Source organism: Schistosoma haematobium, chromosome ZW, assembly GCF_000699445.3.
Source record: "Schistosoma haematobium chromosome ZW, whole genome shotgun sequence".
Taxonomy (NCBI): Eukaryota; Metazoa; Platyhelminthes; class Trematoda; order Strigeidida; family Schistosomatidae; genus Schistosoma; species Schistosoma haematobium.
The window spans coordinates 52903823-52930453 of record NC_067195.1 but is presented as its reverse complement, the minus strand read 5'-3'; the positions used below and the strand labels follow the sequence as shown (position 1 = coordinate 52930453).

The 26631-nt window shown below is 29.4% G+C and overlaps 1 protein-coding gene across 3 annotated transcripts in view; it reads right to left on the bottom strand.

Annotated features, from left to right (window-relative positions):
• The window catches only part of MS3_00003861 (uncharacterized protein), a 248629-nt gene that overhangs the window by 64191 nt on the left and 157807 nt on the right, over nucleotides 1-26631 (bottom strand). The window contains exons 40-42 of one of the 3 annotated variants that reach the window (XM_051211722.1): nucleotides 8874-9121; nucleotides 4826-4980; nucleotides 1288-1552 (exon numbers count right to left, since the gene is read on the bottom strand). In XM_051211722.1, coding sequence (XP_051071819.1) covers nucleotides 1288-1552; nucleotides 4826-4980; nucleotides 8874-9121 — 668 coding nt within the window. Of the gene's footprint in view, nucleotides 1-101; nucleotides 953-1287; nucleotides 2616-4825; nucleotides 4981-8873; nucleotides 9122-26631 lie in introns of those variants that run through there. The other 2 variants (XM_051211723.1, XM_051211724.1) reach the window with 2 other exon arrangements.

Genomic DNA, 26631 nt, shown 5'->3' with positions numbered 1-26631 from the left:
ACTATTTTATACAATTAAGTATTGGTAATCGTAGAAAAAGAAGAAGTATAAAAAGAAACGATTTTTTGATATACTTTGATGAGTTTTACTAATATTCCTCTCTTAAAAATAGAAGTACTTGACACCAATAGAATGAATTCCATACGGAACTACAAATGCAGTGATCCGAAAACAAACCTATTCAATTAACAAGCAATTTGTAGTGGTTTCTTTTAAACTTTAAAAAAGTCTGTATCATAGTTTGACATCGGTTTGTTTACTGATATAAATCACTAGGTACTGGATAGTTGTTTTATCGTCATTTAGGATGATTCGATGGTGCACACCTACAAAGGTAAATGAGATCAATACGTAGTTCTTCATTTCTACAGATCTCTTTGAATTGTTCAAATAAAATTTATGTGTTTTAAATGGCCTTATTTGATCAGTTACGGAAACTTTGTGACTATCATTTAAATCAATTATAGGAGTACTCATCAAAATTAGAACGATCAGTCTGACATAGATTGGACTTCAAACATACATTTCTTGAAGGAAATTCATATCAGTTTGACTGGTGAAACATCCGAATTATTTAAATTTCAATCAGTACGCTTATTTCGAATAAAAAGTTTTACATATAATGGTATCATTTAATTTTGAGACAAATATTTGACAAAAATTTAAAGTAATATTTAGTTTAAAACCTTGAAACTAAATCAATGAATAAATTTCATCAAGTTCTGAGTTATTGTTTAGTGTTTTAACTTATAAAACGGAGTCCCGCAGTAAACATCAACTATGGCATGCAGATACATCCAGTTAATGAGTTCCGAATAGTACGAAATGCACGTCCTCAATTCCACTGCTATCCACCATCCATTTTTATTGATAATGCTTGTGACTTAAAGCAATCTCGAGGTAATTTGTACAGGATGCATATATGCTGATAAAAGACTAATCAATTTCAATCCTAAACATCAATGGAAAGATTCAAACAAACGATAGAAAATGAATGAAACGATATTATGTTTTAAATTTAAGATTTGAACAAAAATCACATTGAACTTTCTTGTTATTCAATATCGGAAGAGGATTAGCTTAAAAATGATATATAATGAATCACATATTGATTTCTGATAACTAAACTGCTTCTTTTTTTATTCTTCTTATATTATTATTCTAACCTGTATAAAAAACATTTTAGTATTAAATTATTTTCATAGTAGATATATATATATATTGCATATAATGTTTGAATTATATAATACAAAATAAATAGATGATACAATAAAATAGAATAAATACTTGTGATTCTGTAACAAGATGTGCTCTCTTTTCAATTAATAATTGATTATCCATATTTGAACCAGATTGATTTAATTCTGCTTCAAGTTTGGATATTTGATTAAATTTATTCTCTATCATTTCTAATTGTTCATTTAATGTTGGTTTACGTATACCATCTGAACTGGATGTTCTTCGATCTTTTAATTTAGTTTGTTGTTCTTTAAAATGATCATGTACTTGTGGTAATGCTTCATGAAGATAGAGAGTTTTAGTTTTTTTAATTCTATTTTTTTAAAGGAAATATTCAAAAGATAACTGGTTAGGATAATTGTTTAAAAATGAGTTTTTGTATTACACAATATATGAAGTGTAATAACGATTTGATTTTTAACACAATTAAGATTCTGTTATGTCCCGATAAGCATAATGAATGGTAACTTTTGGGATCCATTTGTGGATCAATACTATGCGTACATTTTATCGTATAATTGTTAAATAACTAAACTGTTCATATTCGTGTCCCTCTTATTATGAGCTTTATTTTGACCTATGAATTATTATTATACGATTTATCATTCTTGAATTATGCTTTGTCTATTAATTACTACCTCCCACATTCACAGCCATATTTGGCTAATTCTTGTACAAATGTTGTTTCATATTTTATGGTACGATGTAGTCTGTCTGGTTGGTATATAAACCAAGTGTGTTTGAAATACATGATTCATGTTGCAGAGGCTGAGATTTGTGTTCTGGACTTAACTGGTTTGGCTAGGCAGGAAGCAGGACGGTTAAGTACTATAGACTGCTTGTACGTGTTTTATGCGTCATTGGTTCGATCGATAATTCAGTGCTCCCTAATTGGCGGTATCATTACATATACATTAACAGGATACACAGGCCACAAGTTATAACAGATTCAACTGCCGTTAAAAATTAGTCTACATGAGTTTGAACTCTATCATGTGATTGTCCATTGTATTTAATTCATTTTACTGTACATAATTTTGTTTAATAGTTGACTACGTTGACTAGCTTAATAATGACTTAGTCAGTTAGGATGGATGTGGAATAATTAAATGTTAGTTTTATATAGAAAATATGTATTTGTATCACTACGAATAATTTTGTGTTTTTTTAAAGCAATCTAAAATATATTTCAAAACTATAGGGAAACGTTTTTTTTACAGTATATTTGGATTATTATTCATATTATCTAGAGTTCTTAACTGTATACATCAGTGATGTATACTGTCTGACTACAATATTCCTATTTTTAATGAATTACGTGAGTTTAGAAAGAGATTAAGGTTGTGTACAAAATCGTAGGATCTATAATTGGACAGGTTTAATAGATGAAATTTTATAATTTTCAAATAAATATAGTTTTCTAATTTTTTTTCAATCAAAACAAAACAATATTGAATATTTAATGGATACCGTCGTAAGTAATTATCAATTTAATGCAATTTAGTAAGCTTTAAACGTAAAAAATCACTTAGTGATAAATAAGGTCGCATTAATTTACAACAAGACTACTCAAAATTATCGACTAGTAATTATATATTTATATATATGATGATATTAAGTTCAACTTATGATTAATATTGAAATGGATTTCTTCAAGTTTCAAGAAAAATCCACAGTTGTGGAATTCAATTAAAACGGTAGTGAGATAGTAGTTCACTGACAGGATTAAATTTGGATGATGATATGTATCAAAATATGAACAACTGAATGCTAGTATTATACTTTCCACATAGTTTGAAGATTTTGAATTAGATCTTCTGTAAATTCATGAACGCTCAACACTACCGAGTAGTTTCGGACTAAAATAAAACAGATTTCTAGTGTTCCATACATTACTAAACTGTTCTATTTCATATGTGCGTTCATGATAAAAATCATCTTCAACCAATAGATTTTAAGACACAATGAACAAAAGTGAACCCAGGTTAATCAACAATATGCTAAGTTTAACTGAACCCCCCTCCTAATACTAAACATTACTACATAGTATGCATTGAAGCAGCTATACAAGTTGACAGAAACTCAGGATATCTATTTTATAATTATTTTCCAATTGAATTAAATGACCACATCACATACGAGTCCCGTTTGCATATATATATAAACCATGATAATTATTTTAATATCATTAATAATACTAATTTGGCTTTTAGCAATGTTTGTTAGTCTAAAAAAAAGAGAGACAAGATTAACTTGTTCCATAGTGAGTAAGAAACGTACTATCATGCAACTATTCTTGAAAAAAAGAAACAGAAACCTAATTTAGGTCATATGAATTCATTAATTTTTCTATTCATAAGTTCTATTATATTATCAAAAGATGAATTAATGCATGATATTACTAAGGTGGTTATTGTCATTACATTGGTAAATAACTAAGCTATACATATATATATCTCACATTTGGGGAATTATAGAAATAATCCCAAAGTGAATATTTAAACAAATAAAAGAATAGGAGAAAAAGTACACATTTGCTTTTAATGTACACAATTTAAATCTAATAATCATAATGATAATAATAGTAATAAAACTAACTAATCAGTTCAATATTAACAATCAAACTTTTTACTATCATAATTACAAGTTTTATGAAATAAGAATTTCCTTAAACGAAAAGTATAAGCAAAAATAAAGTCTTATCTATGAAAATTACCTATTCGGTACATTAATGTTGCTATTAGTAGTACTATATTTAATTCATATTTATTTTCAGAGGTTTTATGGAGATTATAGTAGTTTCAATGGTTGAGATCATGAGTCAATCGAAACTAGGCCACCATGGAAAACCTGGAAGCACTGGACGGCCATTTCGTCCCATTGTAGGACTCTTCATCAGTGCGCATACACGATCCCACCTCACAGGATTCGACTCCAGGACCAATGGGGTTCAACTGGGTCAGTTGTGAGATAGTAACTCACTGAGGACAATGGTGAATGTGTCGCTCATGGATTAGTTGAAGTTAGGCATTAACACCTTTGGATGCCGGCTCAGTTGTTATATTTATTTATTGATAATTGTTGTTGATTACTTTCATTTTAAAATATAATTGTATCTCATAAGATCAGTGAGTTAAGGATTCATTGTTGTCCTTGTTGTTTTTCTCTTCCAGATTACCATATGTACTTTTCTATTAACTTTACTCATGCCTTATGATGATTTTATGTTAAAAGTAATCATACTAACGACTAGACGATATATGTACATGCTATTTTGAGACTAGTTTTGATTAAATTAATGTGTTAAAAACCTATTTTTATTTTATCTGGTAGTATGTAAGTATCTTTAGTTAGTTTAATCTTCTCGCTCGAGACCTAATTAACAGACTCTTCATTGTCAAGCAAAAGGTTTATATTAATGTGACCTTATATTAGACCCATGTTAACCTATAATTAAACTGATGAACAAAAAGAAATTCTAGTTCAATTATTTATATCAATCAGCTTCTATACAGTTTCATTTACTAGTATCTACTCATGTAAACTGATTTATATAATACAAACTTTTCATTATGAGATCACTTACGATTTTTCTAATTCATTCCAACGTTTTATTGTTTGTTCCATGTCAGCACGTATCCGACTAGTATCCTCTGTAGGGAACTGTTTAATTAATGCTTCACATTCTTTTTGATATAATTTAATCTTAGCACATCTTTGCGGCAAACTGTCGATCAGTTCCTGAATTAATTAAATAATATATAGTGTAAAAATGTAATGACTATTAGAATATTGATATTTGAATGTAACACTCGAGTAAAATTAACAATTTAAAGACATATTACTTCAGTGTCATATGAAAACCGTTAACACTCTTCATCACCTACTGATAGCAGCTGGAGAATTATTTCGAAAAAAGCCAGAAAATGTACTGTAAATCCATAATGTACTAATGTAAAAGAAAGCAATAGGCAGAAAGTTTGCAAATCTTGTGTTATAAAGTATTAACATATTGCATATACATAGATTTCAATCGTCCATTTTGATTTTTCAGTATGTCCTGCCATTCAAACTGTCTCCTCATCCTACCTTCAAGTATTCTGTCGATACCGTGCTTTTGCTGCATTGAAACTCTTCACTACGTCCGACAACTTTGAGGTCACGTTTCGCAACAGGCTACTTACAACCAATCTTCTGAATAGCATTCATTACATTAGGAGTGTGTAAATAAACATATCAATAATCACAAAACTCCACTTATTGCTAGAAAACCTTAAAATGATTTTAAAAAATCTATCCAATCAACGATGTGGTATATTTTTCATCAGTAAATATACATAAATATATTCATGATAATAAAATATTCATCATGTACGTTATGGGATAATACTAAACAGTATTCGTAGAACTAATAAACTATTCATATATTTCATCTTGTGATTAAGAGATATTTCTCCAAATTACATAGGTTTCATTCAAATGATTTACATGATTGAATGTTCACGTAATTTGATTTTTACTTTCAAATAGTCTTTTGTATCAAATACATATAGCCGAATAAGTGACAAATGAAACTAATTTTTTACGGATATAAAAATTAATTATGATTGAAAAGAAAAGGAAAAATCAAAGTAACAAACTTTCGACTACTGATGGGTTTAAAATCAACAAAAAATATGTGTATTGAGAGTAATTCGTAAGTAAATTAATATAAACATAAAATAACTCAACACAAAATGTGACGGCGAGACTCTAATTTATGGACGCCCTTTGAACAAATCTTAAGTGACCTTGAGAAATATTAGACAATCAGTAAACAGTCAGTATAGAGTAAAAATATATTATACAAAACCAAGGAAATAAAGTGGATACACTTCTTATACGTGATTCAGAAACTTGTCAAGGTTAGAAAGAGGTTCAGAGGTTCTAAACTCGTAATGCATATAGTAGAGGAAGTCATCCATATGGCTACAGAATAGTCAGCCTCCGGAGCCATGATAAAGTCTCAAAAACTCTTTCAGTCTCGACCACACAGCTTCAACACTGTTTATGTGCACTCCGGTTGTTGAGTGCACAAAATGCTACTTGTGGATAACGACACGATTCATATAACCAAGCCTATGTAGGAGTGTGTACGCTCTCAAAACATCCGTATATATTGTAGTACTTAGCTGCAGCCAGTGTGACTGGTGCTTTTATTATCCAGTTCGCGATAATTGTCGTGATTCGCCTTAATTAGGAATTATATATAGGGTTTTCATCACGAACTGACATTAGCTATAATGCCAGAAATTTGTTTAGCCAAATGGATGAAAGACTTTTGTGCCAAAATGCGAGATCTATTATCTTATACCTGATTGATTCGTTCAAAAATTATGGTCTCGCCGTTTTATTTGTTATAGTCACTCAATTATCACGTTTTGTACAAAATTCCCTGTGAACCGACCGTACGTTAGCATTAAGTACTGAAGTTGGCGCCGTAACCTTGAAATTTCTCAAACGCTTCTGATTGGGTCGTCCATAAATTAGAGTCTTGCCAATGTGACAATTTACAATAGAATCAATAGAATTTCATATGCATTCTTTAAAAAAATGTTAACAAAATACTTTATAGCGGAAAATTGATTTTATTTCATATGTTTCAAGATATGAAAATTTTTATGAATAGTAACTGTTAAGAATTAATGAAATCCAAAATCAGAACTATCCATATAATCAGGTTTATAGCATTAATACGAAATCAACTACAAAATACTGAGAAGAAAAATTCCGTAATATTGTTATAGAGGATTGTTGAACTTCACTGTTCACATTATGAACACTCACTAAGAAGGACTTGACGTACGTGATAATGGTCACTACTCAGTGATCGATCAATTGTAAATACATCGCAGTCTTACAAGAGGTCCAGCTACTCCTTAGATAGGTCTAATCCTAATTACGCAATCACTGAAAACCTAGCAGCATCAAATAACTGTTTTATCCTAGTATGAGGTTCTTCATTAGTACACATCCGTGATTACACCAGAACTAAACTAAACATATTTCGACCTAGCAGTTAAAGCTTAAACAGTTCGTATAGAACTTACTTCAATTAGTTAATCTGTCCAACACTTTCCAGCCTTCAATTTCTGTATAATATCAGTCAGTGATGTGAATCATAAAAATCCATAATAGTATTTCTTTCTATGTATTATTCTTTTCTCTGAATATATACTCACTTATTATTTAACTGAAAACCATAATAACTACTTTAAACTAATAGGAAATAATGAAGGGATATTCATTGATTTGTGACCTTGATTTTGATGCTTGAATACTCACTTTGTTGTTGTTGTTATCAATCAAGTAGCTTGATTAAATAATATTATATGTAAATGGTAACACTGATTTTCTTTAAATATTCAGTCAATCAGATAGTGGTTCTATCTTCTAAAGTTTGTTTATTTAAGAGTTCAATTATCAATTCTGTTCAAATTTGATCATTTTTATTATATCAATCACTTCAGTATTTTATTAGTCAATTATTTAATCACTCTATGTTTTATGAAAAATTTAAATAAGATAAATATGTTTTTCTTTTTACATTTCTAACACTTATAAACTCTTTGATAATGAACTTCTCTTATTAGTTTTAAGAAAACTAAAAATTAGATATTTACTGAATTACAATTAAGCATATGTTTATCTTTAAAATATGTTAGAAAATAGGGCAAATTTTTGTTAATGTTAGCAGAAAAAAACAAAACAAACAAGGACATGGAATGATGTATAGATAGGAAAAGATCGAATCATTTCCATACTTTTTAGTGTTTCTAATTTTTTTATTCTATCTATTAACTGAATAAATAATGTTGATCAAAGAGACAAGCTACTATTATATAAGATAATTTGACTAGTTTAATGCAACTTGGCTATAAATTATAAATCGTTGTATTCGGTATAAAACACTGCTTTCAATGTGAGAGATTTATTTGATTCTAACATAATCAACTGAAATATTTTTCCTAATGTAGCCTTTGAAAAATTAGAATTTACATCACTCAGTGTAACCGTTACATAATTTATCGTTCAACTATTCTAGCATTAAATGTTTTCTGAAAAGATCTTGGTCTCCAAAACGATTGTTCTCAGTTCAAGTATTCGATGATGGCAACTATGAGATGAACAAGTTCAAATTCACTCGAGCATCGTCACTTAATCCAAGATTGAAACTAGACAGTTCTGACGAAATCTAGATTCATAATTTATTTTTGACTGTTTCTAATCACATGATAACAATTTTTTTGCAACATTAAGTCATGCGAACTGGTGGATAGCATTGAAATTTCATCGAGAATTTATTCAATATCAAGGAATAAATAACATGACATGGACTATCATTCAGTAATTAAACATACTATCTGACTAAAGACGGAGTTGATCCAAAAAGTTTATCAGCACAACTCCGTTTTCTCAGTGTTCTATCAAAATTTATAAAAAGGGACTGAATACTTTAAGTGTCTGACTGGAGTGAGTTAATTATAGTTCTAAACCAATAACAAAAGTTGTACACCTAATTCGTGAAATTATAAAAATTACATCCATTAAGAATAAATTACATCGAATATGTAAATTATGATGAAGCAACATACTTGTAAATGTTTACGACATGTTTCTGGAGTCATAACAAGAATTCTAGAAGTCGATAAACTTTGATCATTCGATTGATTCTTTGATGTATCAAAACTTTGTATATCAGCTTCTGTTTTGCTAATTTCTCGTTCAACATCACGTTCCAATTCTTTTAAAGTTTGTATACCAGATAACATTTGATCTAATTTTTCTGAACGTTCAATCATTTGTTGTTCAACTGAATCCCATTGATTTTGTAGTTGATCAACTTTAAAGTTAAACAAAAAATGAAAATTTAAATGATCATAGACTCTTGTGTACAGAAATGAAGGCGTATTTGAAGGTATAAGAATATTTAATACATTTTAATTCAGTAACATATGTTCAATTATTTTCTTTAATAATTCCATTCATTTAAGCTTCAATAGAAAACGTTTACAAAACAACGTCTACCATAAAATTAGTCTAAACAATTGACAATGTAAATCATTTCAAAACATCACTCCAAGAAACCAAAATCAATAATCCACAATTTAACACTTTAACTCTTTACTATTTGAATGATTTATGTATTCATATTTGTTTGGTAAACAATAACTTTCGAATTTCAATGGTTAAGATCATGAGTCAATTGAAGCTAGACTACCATGGAAAATCTAGAACCACTGGACAGTCATTTCATCCTATGATAGGACCCCGTAGCATTGAGTGTCCAAGATCCCACCTCGCGAGATTAGAACTCAGGACCTATCAGTCTCGCACGCGAGTGCTTAACCTCTAGACCATTTGGCCGACATCTAACGATATTAATGTCTAACTTTTGATATTAATATATATCTCATAGAAATGTGGTTTAATTTGGCATGAACACTAATCTTAGATAATATATAAATAAAATGCCAATTTTTCTATCTCAAACTATTAAATATAATAAATACAACTAGATTATTTTATCACGATGAATAATTTGAATTGAAGCCGAATATGATTTCAAAGAATAAACTATCAATTAATTTAATGATATAAATGAAACATTTTTGATGGAAAAAACAAGCCAATAAAAGATTGAAATTATGTTATACTTGGAAAAAATAAAAAAGGAAATGAATATCTTTCTCAACCTTTCTGGTATTCATTAATAATGAAAAAAAAACAATCAATTATTTAAATCTTTCCAAGTTATATCTAATTATAACTTTTTTATTACTAAGGAAATCAAGCACTTAAAAAAAATAAACTGAAATTAGGTTATATAATAATTACAACAGAGTAAAAATTTATAGTTTTTGATTGAGATCATGAACCGATTGATGTTAGACCACCATTGAAAACCTGGAAGCGCTGGACGGCCGTTTCATCCTATTGTGGAACTCCTCAGCAGTGCGCATCCACGATCCCGCCCACGGGATTCGAACTCAGGGCCTTCAGTCCACACCATTGGATGCCGGCTCAGTGGTCCAGTAGGTTAAGTGTTTGCGCGCGAGACTGAAGGCCCTGAGATCGAACCATGGGACTCGTCAGCTAATAGGAAATCGCGACGGCGTTTGAAGCGAACGATACTGGGTTCGAGTCCTGCAGTGAATATCAACTCTGGGATGCGGATACATCAATTCGTCGAGTCTCAAATAGGACGAAACGCTCTCTCAATTCTACTACTAGCCACTATCCATCTTTGCTTAAAAAGCTTGTGACTTAAGGCTATATCGAGACAATTCGTACAGGATGCATATATGCCAACATGAGATTGATCAACTGCAGTCCTTAATAACAATGGGAAGATACAAGTAAAATAACATCTAGTGGATTTAGGGAAACCAATGCTTTGAATTTTCATGAAAAGATAGATGGGGAAATTATCAATGGGAAAGGATGGCCCAGCATGATAAAATAAAATGTTGAAATTGGAATTAAATGTAATCATGAGAAACATATCTTACCATGTTGAACCATCCTTTCTCAATGATAATTTCCCTATCTTTTGCTGAAAATTTATGCCATTAACAATCAAATGATTATGTTTCCCTGATTATAAAAAGATTTTTTCTAAAACTCTTTTTTATTTTATTTTACTGTCACCATGTCTAACAGAAATTTATTATCATTATTATTGTAATTATTATCACCTGGGAAAAAAACATATATATTTACTATTATAGAACTTTGGAAAGAGAACTCTTCACTGAACCTATCTTTTTTGTTGAGCTTCTTTCTTTTACACTCAGTTTATTTTCATTGCTTCGTTTTTAAATCATTTCATGTGTTGCATAATCCTTTATCAAAAATGTAAAGTAATTACTGATAATATAATTATTGTTTGTTTACCTCTAAAATTATTTCTATTCATTGAAGTTAAACGTTTCATTTAGTTATATTTTACTTGGAACAAGAAAACTTAATTGTTAACATTATATGTGAAAATTATATTTGAAATAATCTCAGCGACTGAAATTTGAATAGTTCCAACCTTTCGTCCAGCTAACTTGTCTGGACTTCTTCAAGGTAATAATCAAAATCAATATATAGCTTTTTAACAATCATAAGTATACTATGTTACACCAATCAAATTTGGATGTTGATTGTTAAAAAGTTTTATATTTATTTGATGATTGTGATTTTTATTATTACCTTGAAGAAGATCAGATAAGTTAGCTGGACGAAACGTTGGAATTATTCAAATTTTAATCGCTGAGATTATTTCAAATATAATTTTCACATATAATGACTTCTCATTACTCGGCGCCTAATTTCCGTCAAACTATTCGTTTTAATCTTGACGAATATTCGTATAAATTAATTGTTAACAGATACAAGACAATGTTAAATAACATAAAAATAATTTTCTCCATACACAGAAACTATGTTATAACAAAGCATTTATAAAGAGTATCAAATTTTGTAGTGCATATCGAGAAATAAATTCAACTAAACCGTTGAACACCTGAGAACATTAAACAGAAAATCTTTAGAAGTGCATATATAATAAATCATCGTTAAGAATTAAATCCGTAACTTTTGGTCTTGTACGAGAACGTTTAATTTCTAAATCAATGATCGAAAAGATAATGATGTAATATTCTAATCTTAACCAATCCGTTGTTAATATAAACAATGTAATTCACTAACTATATATACATATGTAACATGAATACTAATGAATTAAAATATTTGTTCATCTATGATGTATTTAACGTTTTAATGAACACAGAAATATTTAGTGTTAAACTAGTCATCATTCCAAAGACGAGAAAGTAATTGAAACATGACAGAGTTACCTATGATTATTCTTTAAAAACTAATCTATAACAAGACTTTACTATATTCGATACAATATAAATAAACGCTTGGAGTAAGTAAATTTTATTTATAAAAGAAACAAACAAGAAACACACTGCTGAACTAAGACGAAACAACGGTCCAGTGCTTCCAGATTTTCCATGGTGGTCTAACTTTAATTGACTCATGAATTTAACTATTAAATTTTCAACAAAAAAAACTAGTGAAAAAATGTGGTTTTATTTTTTTTGTAAAGTAAGTAATTAAAAGATTTATTGACATTTATTGATAATTATCTTGATATAGGCGATTAGTAATAACTAATGTCAATAGAAAAGAATAAAATCTTGGCAAAAGAACAAATATAACTATGAAATGTGGTGAAATGATTGAAAACATCTGGTATAGCAAAGGATTTGTTTCATGATGGATAAATGATATAATTTGTTATAGAAGTAATATAGAACAAGAACTAATGTAAGTATCAAAGACCAGATGGATAATTAAATAAAAATATTTCAGCGCCTAATGAACAAGATGGAAATAGATCATTATATATTAAGGGTTTGTACTTTAAGATAAGTCAATTCATTATAGATCGTATACTGATCGTATGACCTTCCAATTTAAGTAGGAAAACCTTTTTTGGGGGGGGGATTGTTTTATTGGATTTCTATTAAGTGAACATATGATACTTGATTGAAGATCCAAAAGTCTTAAATTTGAAATACTGTGGGTTCATGAATCTGCATTGTTAAAAGATATGAGACTAAGTTATAACTGGTTAGTATTTAATAATTTTCACTTGGTATTTTACCTGAGTAATGATAGTAATGATAGTCCTGAAACTCATCTATTCATAACATCAAAGCATTACATTTTGTTGCTGACCACCTTTTTTTCTAGTTCGATATATCAAAATAATAAGTTATTAAAATTGTTAAGAAAATAAAAAAGACGTTCAAACTTTTTGAAATTCATAATCACTAAAGTATAGTTAACATTACGTTTGTTCATTAACGAAATTGATGTATTTCAGTTTGTTTTACGCATATTCTTGTATAAATAGTTTATTAGCATAATTATTATTCTGCCTATTGTTTAATGAATATTTTCAAGATACTAGAAACTGGATGTTGATTTACAAATGAAGCAATATGACATCAGATTATTAATGATTTAGAGAAATCATTTGATGAGGAGTCCCACAATAGAACGAAACGGCCGTCCAGTGCTTCCAGGTTTACAAAGGTGGTTTAACATCAATCGGTTCATGATCTCAATCAAGAAATCATCTGAAACCTGTTACATACATAAATTTATGCTATTTTTAATACTTGAAATTTAGTTAAAACTGGAAGAAAAAAAAGAAATATCTAGAACTATGAGAAGTATTCATTCGATCATAATTTATAAAAGGAACTAATTGCTTTCAACATCTAGAGTTGTTTGGTCATTTATTTGTATGTTTATGTATATGGAAGAAGAAACTATTAGACTATTGTAACTGTTCAAAAGTGATATTAATATAGATGTAGATTGACACCTCACAAATTAGTATACGTTTACGGATTTATTTATGCATAAGTATTTCGTTTGTAAATTAGTAATGATGTTAAAAATGAATTATTATACATATTCTCTATTTAAATATTACACAACATCATACGGACATTTAAATGTAGGTCAATTCGGTCTAATAAAGAAATCTGGAAGATTTTATCAGTGAACCAAATAAATTAATACTGGTAATTCAGATGCTTGAAAAGTGAAGGTATAAAATCGATGAGAATTTTGATTTGAGTAAGTACCTTTGGATAAATAAAATACCAAAACTAAATTGTTTGACTGAATGATATTTTGAATTCATTTTATTTCGTAGGTTCTCGTCAGCTGCTTACAACCTGTGATATTTAAAAATCATAATTACATAATGGGTTTAAATTGCTTACATGAGAGGGTCTGTTTGGAAGTTATATTGAAGATATATTCGTAAAGTATATCATGGGTGTAAATGAAATTATTAGACTGAATATTGTAAATATATACCTAATGTGAAAGAATATTCTACAGCATTAATTGTGACAACAGTTCAAAAGGGGGTTAGAAACAATTGATCACATAATGAATAAACATTGATAGGAACATAGTGAGCAGAGTTCAGTTGAAAGATAGTTGGAAAAATAAAATCAATGATGTAATAAATACAAAAGAAAAAAATTTGGTTTAAGCCAAAGAATAGTTGTCACCAAGGCAAGGAAAGATTAACAGCCGTCTCCTTTTGAACACATAGGTCAGGTTTTTGATGCCTGATGGCAACGGCTTCAGCAAACTTCAAAAGACTGGAGTTTGGCGGCTTACTAATCACCCTAGAGGATTGTAAGGTATCTACCTGATGTCCTGTATCAAAGAGATGTTTGGTGATTGCACTATTCAGAGTCTTTCTTTCCTTTGTTCTAAGACTTTTTGGATCGAATAATTCATATATATTATTACTGCAAATAAATGTCAGTTAAACATGTATTGCAACAAATAACAGAAATTTCTTTTATCATACTCTGTTTTACCGTACAAGTACATTTATTCAACCATTAAATATAATTGCATTGAATGATCAAGGTTTTGTAAGGGGATAATTTACGGTTGATTTTCGAGTAATTTTTACACTGGTTATGCATTTATTTATAAAATATACAACTACAAATATACAAAATATAAGAAATCTGTGACCATTATTATTATTAGTAGTAGCAGTGTTGCGTATACTACTTATGTTTTTAGACATAGTTTTGTATGTAACACCAGTCGAAAGTAGAATATTTGCGAGAAAATGATTGAGAAATTTGAAACGAAGAGGAGAGAGAAGGTTACCGAAAGCAATTAAGATAACAACAGGAATGAATGAACAATAAAACTTGTAAGAGATAATTCAAAGATGATGTAAAAATTATTTGCAAATGATATATTTAATGTATGATTCCCACACTTTGCTAAACCACTGTGTGATTGTCTATTGAACAATACATTAATCTTCCCCACCTGTATCTTCATTCACGACAGCAGCAGTAGTAGTATTAGTGAAAGCAGTATAGCTAATAAATTCGTGTGCTTCCATTATTCATAATTCCGAAAAATATCAGACATGTCTTTCGCACAATAATCTTTCAAATTTACAATTTACTCAAACGGTAATTAATCAATACGGTTATATATATATAACCGTATATATTTAGAAAAGGAAACGTTGTTACTAGTTATAGATCGATATTAGACAAAGAGATACCAAATTACATTTTAATTCAGGTTTCCTTAGAGAATAGCAACTTCAAATTATTTTTCTAACATAACTTCATTACCAATGTGTTTGAAGTTTATCAATGTATAAAATATTAGGGCGTAATCTAATACGTATATTTAATAAGTGGATTCTATGCATTTTCATAGTGAGAGATATAGAAAAATATTTGGTAACAAAAACAAAAACAATAATACTGCGATAAAAATTTCATTTGAATGAAAAATATATTTTAATAAATACACAATTTAGTATGAATTAAATAATCATCGGTAATTTGTTCAGAGTTGCTTAACGTAAAGTTTTGTTGGAAGAGTTTGTAACCATTATAATAAACTATGGTTTGAGTTAATAGTTCATGGTTGTTATATGATTGAAATTGCTTTACATTGTAGAAAAATTAAAGTTAAAACTAAATTATTCGATCGAATGTAACTAGATGAGCATTTTGTGAGATCATATTCGAAACTTTTGGTTTCGATCATATAAGAAAAACTGGATTTAACTGTTGATAAGCCTCTAAATTAACACTAAATAACTATCTTAAATTAACGATTTTTCAATTTATGTTAAGTTAATGTTCGTTTGTAACAATTTTTAATTCATATTTTGGACAACGTTTGATATTGTTTAGTGATTGGATCTACGATCTATATTTCGTTTATACTGAATGTGATGTCTGGGGAATTAAAAAAACAATATGGACACCAATAATAGATCTATAACAAACAGAAAGCAACAGGCATTTTGAATTTTTGAAATAACAAATAACGTATAACTATAACCAATAATCATCCGACTATGCCCCTTTGCTTCACATCAGTCAAACAACTTGTATGCCAAACCCATCATCAAGTTAGAAGTAGAGTCATTTGACATAAGATTAAAGTCTCCCGGTGAGACTTGAAAGTTATGAATTACACCTCTTTAAGTATCATAGATTATGGTTGCTGAATAGGCCCATGCTAGGATGAAACACTCAAGGGTGGTGAGATTCAGCTCTCCCTCTCCAAATGCTCTCAAATGGACACGCGTATACAGTCACTAACAGGGAAGTCCTACTTACTGCCTTCTCGCACCACGGATGTTGTTTACGTAATTGAGAGGACGAAGATCGAATGTCCGGCGGTTTAACCGGGTTTATGTACATGGAGGGTCCACCTAGGGAAGTTGTAAAACCCTGATTTCAAATCAGTGGTGCACATGGGCTGCAGGATCCTGAAGGAACGAATGGCGTATGAACCTATTGTTGGTCACCGGTTACCATAGGACTGCATCTCTTTACGTGGCTCCACTGCCTTGTGGACCATACGTTTAGATCAGAAGCTCGAGGTGTGCCTTCCTTGAGAAAACCACCTACTTCAGTTTTGGCATCCGGACAGTATCACAAACTACACACAAATCACTTGATTTGTGTGGCGCATATGTATTCAGTGTCCCTTTTGTACCAATATTTATGTATTCAAACAACAATAAAATAAAAAATCTATCCAGTGTTTCTTACTTTTCAATATTTATCTAACTAAATTCATTCCATAATATAAAATTACAAACTAAATAGATAACTATACAAAAACTAAAATATATATGTATATTTATGAAATTGAGATTGTAGTTTTTTACACATCATTTGCAAAATGAAACAATAAAATCTAACCAGTTTCAGTGAACAGTTTTATGATTATTGCTATAAATTGCTGACAGTGTCTTATTGTTTTTTGTTTTATGAGTGATAAGCTAATGCTTTTTTCACTTTCATTCTCAATAATACCTACTATCTAGAAATTTATTACAATCTATTAGATTATATAACTAAACTATCGAAATTACTACAATCTCCACAAAACCCCTTCTGATACTATTCATTTATTGATAAAGTTTTTTATTTTAGTTGAAGTTACTCTATGTCTTTCTTCGAATACGTTTTACTGGGACGAAAACTTATAAGTATTATAAAACATTTCTGTTTGAAATTGATTGTTAAGTATGTTTTGTAGAACTGTACCTTGCGTCATAGCCACAAACTGAAATGATTTTAGCAAATGATGACATTTGACAAGTAATAGACAACTCACCTGGATATCTAAATATTCTGTTATAAATTAACTAACGGTGATTACTAGTATTGGACTGAAAAGAAAAACGGTATATGCTTTGTGGTTGTTGATGACGGCTTTTCTAGAGGTTTGCTGTAGAACACCAAACAGTAATTTATTGTGTTTCTGTTTTTTTTTAAATCGAACTTTACGATTCACACACCAAGCTTACCTCTATATTGAATTTGGAGGTTTACTGTATTGTTATAACGTCATTATCTTAAAATGTCATTTATTAACTCAGAAAACAGAATACACGATCAAGCTGTATATTCGGTCGGGGGTATTTACGAATTCAGTACCAGTCATAATTATATATTGATTTTTGTAGTTACAATTGTAGCTATTTGTGAACTATTCGATAAATTGGTGACTAGATACGATAATTAATAACGGATCACGGTTTAATTTAAAAGCGTTGGTTTAAATCCCATATGCAACATTAATTATCTCAAGACTACAGATCCTTCCCATTAATAAGTGCTAACTAACACGAAACCTAGGTTAATACCATTGTACCAAATACTTCTAACTGACCTATATCGAAGTAACTATTCATCTCGATCCTACGCTAGTTGGTTTTCTTTGAAAATTTACTGAAAACGACACAGTCGTTTCGTACTTTGCTGAGACTCTGTGATTTTAAGTATGTGTCAAGCTTCAAAAAAAGATGAAATTCAACTCTATGTTATAAACGTGACATAACTTGTAATAACACTGAAGCTTCATTGTTCGATCTCTTGAGGATTGTATCGCATCTAACTTGAGTTGAAATTCCACAAGAAATCAAATTCAATGAATTTTCATATTGGTGACTAATTCGGAATCATAACAATATGCTAAATTATGAAATCTTTCTACGTACAAAGACAAACAAATAGAATGATGAAGAGAGTGAATTTTTAAAAAATTGCTTCATTGAAAAACTCTTAAAAACCATATTTAAAATTAAAATAAATTTCATCGTAAATGTGATCCAATTTAACATTTTATTGACGAATACAAATATAGTGTAATATATAGCTTTAAGTCATGAAAAACAAAGGTAATATAATTAACCAATTTAAATAACGTATCCTATGTTTAAAAAGAAACATATATACCTGGGTACACATAAATACAATCTACATACAAACACACAAAATGTGCATGTATTGTGGTGTGTGCTACTTAAGTCGACATAAGTAATGTGTAACGTTAATCAGGAATAGAATGTTTGGCAACAGAAGGTTGAGTAGATCGAGGAGGAAAGAACGGGAACAGAAAGCAATTAGAATGAAAATACAGGAATAATGAATTTTGAGACAATTAATGAACATTCTCCAAATGAAGTATTTACTGTATGGTTCTCAAATTTTACTAAGATGTTCTGTAATTTTATGTTCAATTATATTTGGTTATCTTCGCTTATGTTCTCGTTCAATACAGTATGAATTCAAAACAAAGTATAAACAATTTTCTCAATCATCCATTTGTTATGGATATGGTTGGTTAGTTTTTTTTGAATCAGGAAAATAAAAGACAAACAAAAAAAGCCTACATAGAATATTAAAAAACTTATCTTTTCTATCAGCGAAATAACGTTTTATCAATCATTAATCAATAGTTTACTAAGAGAAACGAAACTAGTCAATGTATATTGAAAATAATAAATATAATATGAGCTTGAAATATTATTTTAGAAAAAAAGTAGTCTATGATTAGACAAAATAGATCTAGAAATTAAGATCTTATAGAAATGTAAAATATTTAACCAAATGTTAATCAGATTCTTATAACAATTTAATTGTTAAGTATGTATGAAGAAATATGCACGTTTGATTTGAACAGAAAAAAAGAAACACATTGAATCTATATATGGGTTCAAAGGATATTTAGTATAGATCAGCTTTACTTCGGTTGATCAAATTGAGAACTAACTGTTTTTTTATTATTATTCTTAATTCAGTAAACATGGATACACATTCAGTTACAACTAAGAAATCAGTTATTGATCTTCATAGAATTATTAAATAATAGATTGTAGTAGTAATCAATGAAACGAAGATGCATTCGTTGAAAAGAATAAGATCAGTTAATAGATTATCTCTTTATAAGATATCAATAAGTTAATACATGAACTAATCGTTTCACTTATGTAAATCAACTATGGAATATTATCGGATTTAAAAGTAATAAATGATTATATAAGATAATATATATAAAAATTAAGACATTGTAAATAATAAACACTAAGTTTGAATCTAAACTTGAATAGCATTACTACCTATAGTACATTTAGCTGGCGATCACTAGACGGAATGAGATGGAAATTCTATGTTTCGTTACTAGTTATTGACAAATATATATTATGGGAATAGTTTAATTATGGCTATATTTAAAGGATCATTAAATTAATAAGTAAAGCCAATGATCAATGTTTTTATTACAATTAATATATATATATATATATATGTTAGGTTCGCCTTAAAATGCACACGATTATAAACTATTATCTATTCGCCTTTGATTTTAGTACAATTAGAAAACTACAAACTGATCTCATTTTATTCATCTTGTATTGGTCCTTTGAATTTTTCCATTGATGCTTAGGACTGTAATTGATCAGTTTTTTATTAGCTTATGTGCATCTTGCGCGGGATTTTCTCGTACATCTTCATATTCTTGTTTACTTCGTTGAGTATTTATGGAAATGTTATTGCTTTATTATTCATTTGATATAGAGTAATCACTTTTAATGTGTACTGCAACTTACGTGCCGATTAGTATGTGATTCACACTAAATCAATTATGGTCTACAACAGTTTACTAAACATTTTCAGTGTAAAATAAACGAGTAAATAAATAGGTGATCATAGTGTATTCTACTAACTTTTAATGACTACAATTATTTTTACCATTATTATATTGTATGAGAGAGAATTTGAAAGTTTGAAAGTTCAAAATTTTTCTACGGATCCTTGGATTATTGTAACTTTTTTATTCTACTACTGATAAACTTTAGTTTTATTTATATAAAGTGTTATGTTTTGCCGTTGCGGATTTATTGTAAATAAACTATTCCACTATTTCTCCGTTTTTACATCATCTATAACCGATTTGTGTGTGAATTGTGATTTTCAATACATTATCCGATGTGGTCAATTATTTAAGTTTTCGAGACAAGGACGGATATAGCAGAATAAAAAAATCTGTTTCTTAACTCCAGCTTCTGAGTTCAAACTAGACTAAAAGTACATTATGAACCAATAGACCTTAAAGTCTTGGTTTTTTTAATGGTTATCATGTCATTAACAAAATAGGCCACTGATTTTAAAGGATACCAGTGAAATAAAGAATAGGTGAAACAAATCAATAACGGGCTTAAGAATTTCACTACTCTAGCAGTTAACACCCCAATCACATGAGCCTCATCAAGATTGTGGATTCATACTGCAGAGGAGTCCTATAGGATGAAACGGGTGTCCATTACTTTCTAACACTTCACAATCGCATAATGATATTAACCACCTATTTGTTCTTTAGTACTAATGTGAATATTACTAACTGATTGTTAATTTACCGTTGTACATTCAACGACCTATTAATGCCATGTTAATTTTACTAAAAAACAAACAACCAAACGATAGATAAACATGAATTATTGATGATCTTATCCTGTAATTACAAATTATAATTTAAAATTATCAATCAAACTAATGAATTAAAACTCTTGTCTATTACAGAAAATGTATCAATACAACATTTAAATTCCAAAATAACCTATTCATTGTACAATGAAATTACAGAAAACTACCAATTTATATCCTTTTATTATATAGTACTGTATATGGTGTAGGTAGATAGTACTAATAAGTAAGCAGAATTTTTATTTATTTATTTTGAAATTGTAAACATTTTCATTTATAATTAACTATTCATTTTTAAGTGGAATAACATGTTACAATTTGATTTTCTTCATTGTTCTTTAATTGTTTAATGAACATATACAAACTATTCAATACACAAGGACAACAATCTATGTGAAAATTAGTTCTATATTTATAAAATATGAGAATAATTAAATAGAAATTTACAATTTCGTTCACTTAACATCGTGTTAGTATTGCATAGTAACATAGATCGAAACCCATTGATGTTAAGCTATTTTTAGATTTGTGTGTGTAAAAATCCTATTATCATTCTTCCAAACAAGTATAGCATCAACTTTCTTAATAAAATATATTTACTTTCTTACAAACATGTATGCAGTAATTAATCAGTGATTGCTTGAGAGTATTTAATGAATTAAACTGGAGCGAAGTTTCAAGCAGTATAAATAGTGACATTGACGGTGACAGTATTTGTATAATAAGTAAACTAACAAAAAAATATCAACGACAAAACATCGAGGACTCCACATAACTACTTACTTATTTACGCCTGTTACACCTCGTGGAGGAGTATAGGCCTCTGACTAGCATTCTTACTTATATCGTATAACAAATAGATAAATATTGGTTACAAAAAAATCATTTACTTAGTTAAATCATCACTTAGGAACAGCATAAAACAAATGAGTTTGTAAGTTAGTTGATATATACTAAAATACAATGACATTTACGCAAAATACTTCGGATCCGTTGGCCAGACACTATTAGTAACAACCAACTGTAGGAAAGAACAAATCAGATCCCAGCGGAGGTTGAAATTAGGAAGAAGCGCCGGAGGTGGATAGGACACACATTAAGGAAAGCACCCAACTGCATCACAAGACAAGCCTTCACATGAAATCCTCAAGGCCAAAGGAGGAGAAAAGGAAGATCAAAGAACACATTACGCCGAGAAATTGAGATAGACATGAGAAAAATGAACAAGAATTGGATGGAATTAGAAAAGAAGGCTCAGGACAGAGTGGATTGGAGAATGCTGCTCGGCGGCCTACGCTCCATTAGGAGTAACAGGCGTAAGTAAGTAAGTATGACATTATTTATGAAACTTATGATAACTGTTTTTTTTATATTCTGGAATCATTTTTAATTGGTTATTAGTTGATTAGTTGAAGTAATTCAATCATAATTAAATAATCTAGGTCAAGTTATAGTTCTTATGGCCGGTTAACAATAAAACATAAAATATGTTAAGTTAAATGATAGACTTTAACTAAAAACTGTATTTGTTGACAAAACATTTAATTATAATCAACAAAATAATTTATAAAAAGAGTTGATATTATCTAGGGTTCTATTGAAAAATAGAAAGAACTTAAAAGTTATTACTTATGGTTAAATATGTCCTTGAAAAAAACAAAGTTTTATAAGGGATCAGTTGTTGTATGGTATTTATCAAAATGATCCATACAATAAAAATGTTACAGTCATCAAAAAGTATCTTTAAAATTTACGCTAGTTTCTAGTAGTCACATACCAAGTATATGAATTTATTCTAATAACTTAACATATATACAAAATAACTATGTCTATCATTTGACAACTGTCTAACATATACTTGAATGTAAAAACTATTATCACGGGTTATATGGATAAATTAATGAATATGAACTCCTCTTAGAGCCCCTCTGACGCTACTGCCAGTCCCAAGCCCGGATAAAGGAGGAGGGTCGGACATAGGGTTAGCGACCCAATCCCGTAGAAAACTAACTCGTTAAATAACGCTAACCAGGAAAATTATTATGAATAGTCCCAAATTAAACCTTCCTCAATTGTTTGTAATTTTTACCTACTACAAACATATATTCAATAAATGAATAGTTATGTTATCCATCAATTCATTCATTTATGGGGATTTATTATGATTAAAATAGACAGGAAGTTGACTAATATTCAAAGTCTTAAATTTAATTAGTATTTAATAATCTCCAAGTTCTAACAAGATCATTAAGCTATACTTCATATAACTTATAAACATATTTATCTTGTCAATTACTTTTGTATGTAAGAATATCGCATTTAAGTTCCTTTATCACTTGACTAAACATTATGTATCAATCAAAATTGTACTTTGTTTTATATTGTAATAATCGAAACCTGTAAATCACTGACAGCTACTACCTACCAGAAATGTTATCTTTAACATAAATACTTTTCAAACTTATCATACATTCATTCTGATTACGATTTACATATTCATTTTCATTTTCTTCCTTATTCAGTTGTTTTTCATTCGATTGTAAGACAGATGAATCGAATCGTTTCAAATCATATTCATCTAAACTATAACGTTTATCCATTGTATGATAATAGTTTGGTGATATTTGTGGTTCAGTTAAACAAGAATCAGTATCTGTATCAGTTGGATTATAAATTTTATCTTGAGTGATATTATGGTCAGTGTCAATATGCAAACTATGTTTATCATGATCACCATTATCAACATCCTCATTTTCAGGCTCATGTAGATTATCAGTAATTATTTTCACGTTAATCCCAGCATCTAGTTCATTGGTACTTATTACATCTTTGGATAAAGATGATGAATTACTAATAATTGAAGGATAGATTGAATTTAGGTTTGTGTCAGTGTTTATTGAATCAGGATGAGTTGATAATAGTAACAATGATGATGCTGATGACAGTGTATGGAAGTTTTGTTGTTGTTGTGTTTGACTAGCCAACAATCTCATATCATTATTTGATTGTTTCATGTTCAGAAACTTTGTCTCATTTTGTATGTTCGACTGATAATGATCGAGTGCATCACTAGTTTTCCCAACGTTGTCATTAACAACTGTCGATTTGACACAATTATTGGTGTAATTACTAATATTACTGTTAATGGTAGTATAATGACCAGGTGTTATATTATACGTATTAGTAGTAACCGGAGTAGTTTCATCTTCTACAAGTTCTATTATAGCTTGAGCAAACCCTGACAATAAACGAGATACTGGATTGTTAAACATAGTTATGGGACTGTTAGAAATAAATGTATATTGTTATTCCTTCCGAATTGTATTATATGTATTTTTAACATACTCGTCATAGGTAGAATGCATAAATGGATATTTGGAAGGTCTACTTTTTCCATACATATTCATTTGTATTTTTGTGAATAAAGGTTACATGTGTTAAAAAGTGAATTTGATCCATTTAAAAAATAAATTGTTATTATTGAACTTGTATTCTGAATATTCATACTCTGTATGAAAGATTTATTTATTTTTAAACAATTCACGTGCTGGTATTTGTTTCTTTGACGAGTCATAGATGAAGGTATATACATTACGCCTGTAAATTTATGTGTTACTGACCTAATGGATGTGTCTGTCTAACATACATTTAACCATCTTGTCCTTTCCATTATTTTCATTTGTTTATAGTCAGACAATAGATTCATCTACTTAGTTGCCTACTTATCTACCTCCCTATTTACTTATCTATATTCCACTCACTTTCTACAATATCACGGTCACTTTCAAATATCCAATCCTATTTTATAGACACTGAATCACTGTTAATCACTATAAGATCATCTTTAAAATTGTGCGAACTGAAAAACAAATTTGGTTTTCTTGCGAAATTACACAAATGAAATAAGTAAGCGAGAGCAGAAACAAATACCGAAATTCTCCATACTTTTTGGAAAGTATTAGTCTTGAAGTTATTATTTTCTACCATAATGAACTGCATTGTTTCAGTTCTACCTTTTATATAACTATTAGTGGATTTGTTAATTGAACCGTGAGTCGTGCTGTGTCAGTGATTTTTGCTACCTGACTAAAAACCGTAATAAGTAGAATACAAAGACCACATTAATCAGTCACATGCTATTGATGAACGTCATGTTTCTTATTGTATTGTAGGTATTCGATATTTTGATAGAGTTTTATTGATTTTAGAACTGTTAATCCTTGGTCGCCTGTAGGTTGATCTTCGTTAACAAGACAGATCTCTTACCATGAGATGACTGGCTCTCACTAAAAGGTATAAACACAATAATGTCGTTCGAGATGTTGCTGTCTGCCTGAAGGTAATGTTTCATTTCAGTTTTCTACTCTTGTACACACCAAACTTGAGTTTTTTTACCATTAGGTATGTACAATTCTCATCTTTCATGATGCAGAATATCTTTATGATCACCCTGAATTTGAATTTCATGTTATTTACTTATCAAACGCCAATTAATTCATATGAAAGAACAGTTGTTCTCCATAGACTTATTTATTCAATTCACTTCATTTTTTGATGGAAACCTACATAAAAGTGGTAAACTTTATACAGCCCGCATAATTAAAACATGAAAATCTACTCAGTGGTATGAAAATCTCTTTATCAACGAAGTACACAAAGTTGATCCAGCTTTTTGAAACTTAGGTCATCTGCACAATAGACTTATGTCATTAGCTTTAAGCCGTACTTTATTGGTTACATTTGAGGGTAGGACCTAGTTATTGAAAGTGGATTTGATGAAGTGATGTTTAAATCTGTGAGGCAGTGGTTGTAAGCTAGGTGGTTCAACCAATGTAATAAGACCCCATTGTCATACGTTATATCTTTGGTTTTGAATGGGTGTCTATCCACATATGCTGAGTTGGTATGCACATAAACTAATCCCTATTGCTTTTAAGTATTCAGTATTAGGAAAGAGTGAAATTAATCTTTGAATACTGTGACGTAATTATACTGTAACTTAATCGATCGTCTTTATTCAGAATTCAGGACAAAACGATATAACAGCAAATGATCATTTGATATAGATCTGTCAGTCTTAGAGGAGAATAGTAGCGAATCTTATAGAGCATTTATTCATTTCTTATTCGGATACTGAGTGACATGGGTTAGAAACTCATAGGGAACTCTTACTGAGTTCGCTCAACCAATTAATAGCTTGTAAATAAATAATTATAGCAAAATACCTAACGAAACCATCTATGATAAATTTATTCGGCAGACTAAAGTAAACAGTCAAAGACCAAAGTTACTCAGTTAAAAATTTGAAACGAAACACTTGATTTTAGAGTTAACGGAAATTATATGTTTATTCTCAATTTGTATTTAAAATTAAATTTATACTAAAGAAAAATAAGATTTCAATAGTTGAGATCATGAATCCATTAAAGTTAGACCACCATGGAAAACCTGGAAGCACTAAGTCAGTCAGTCAGCCACAACGCAG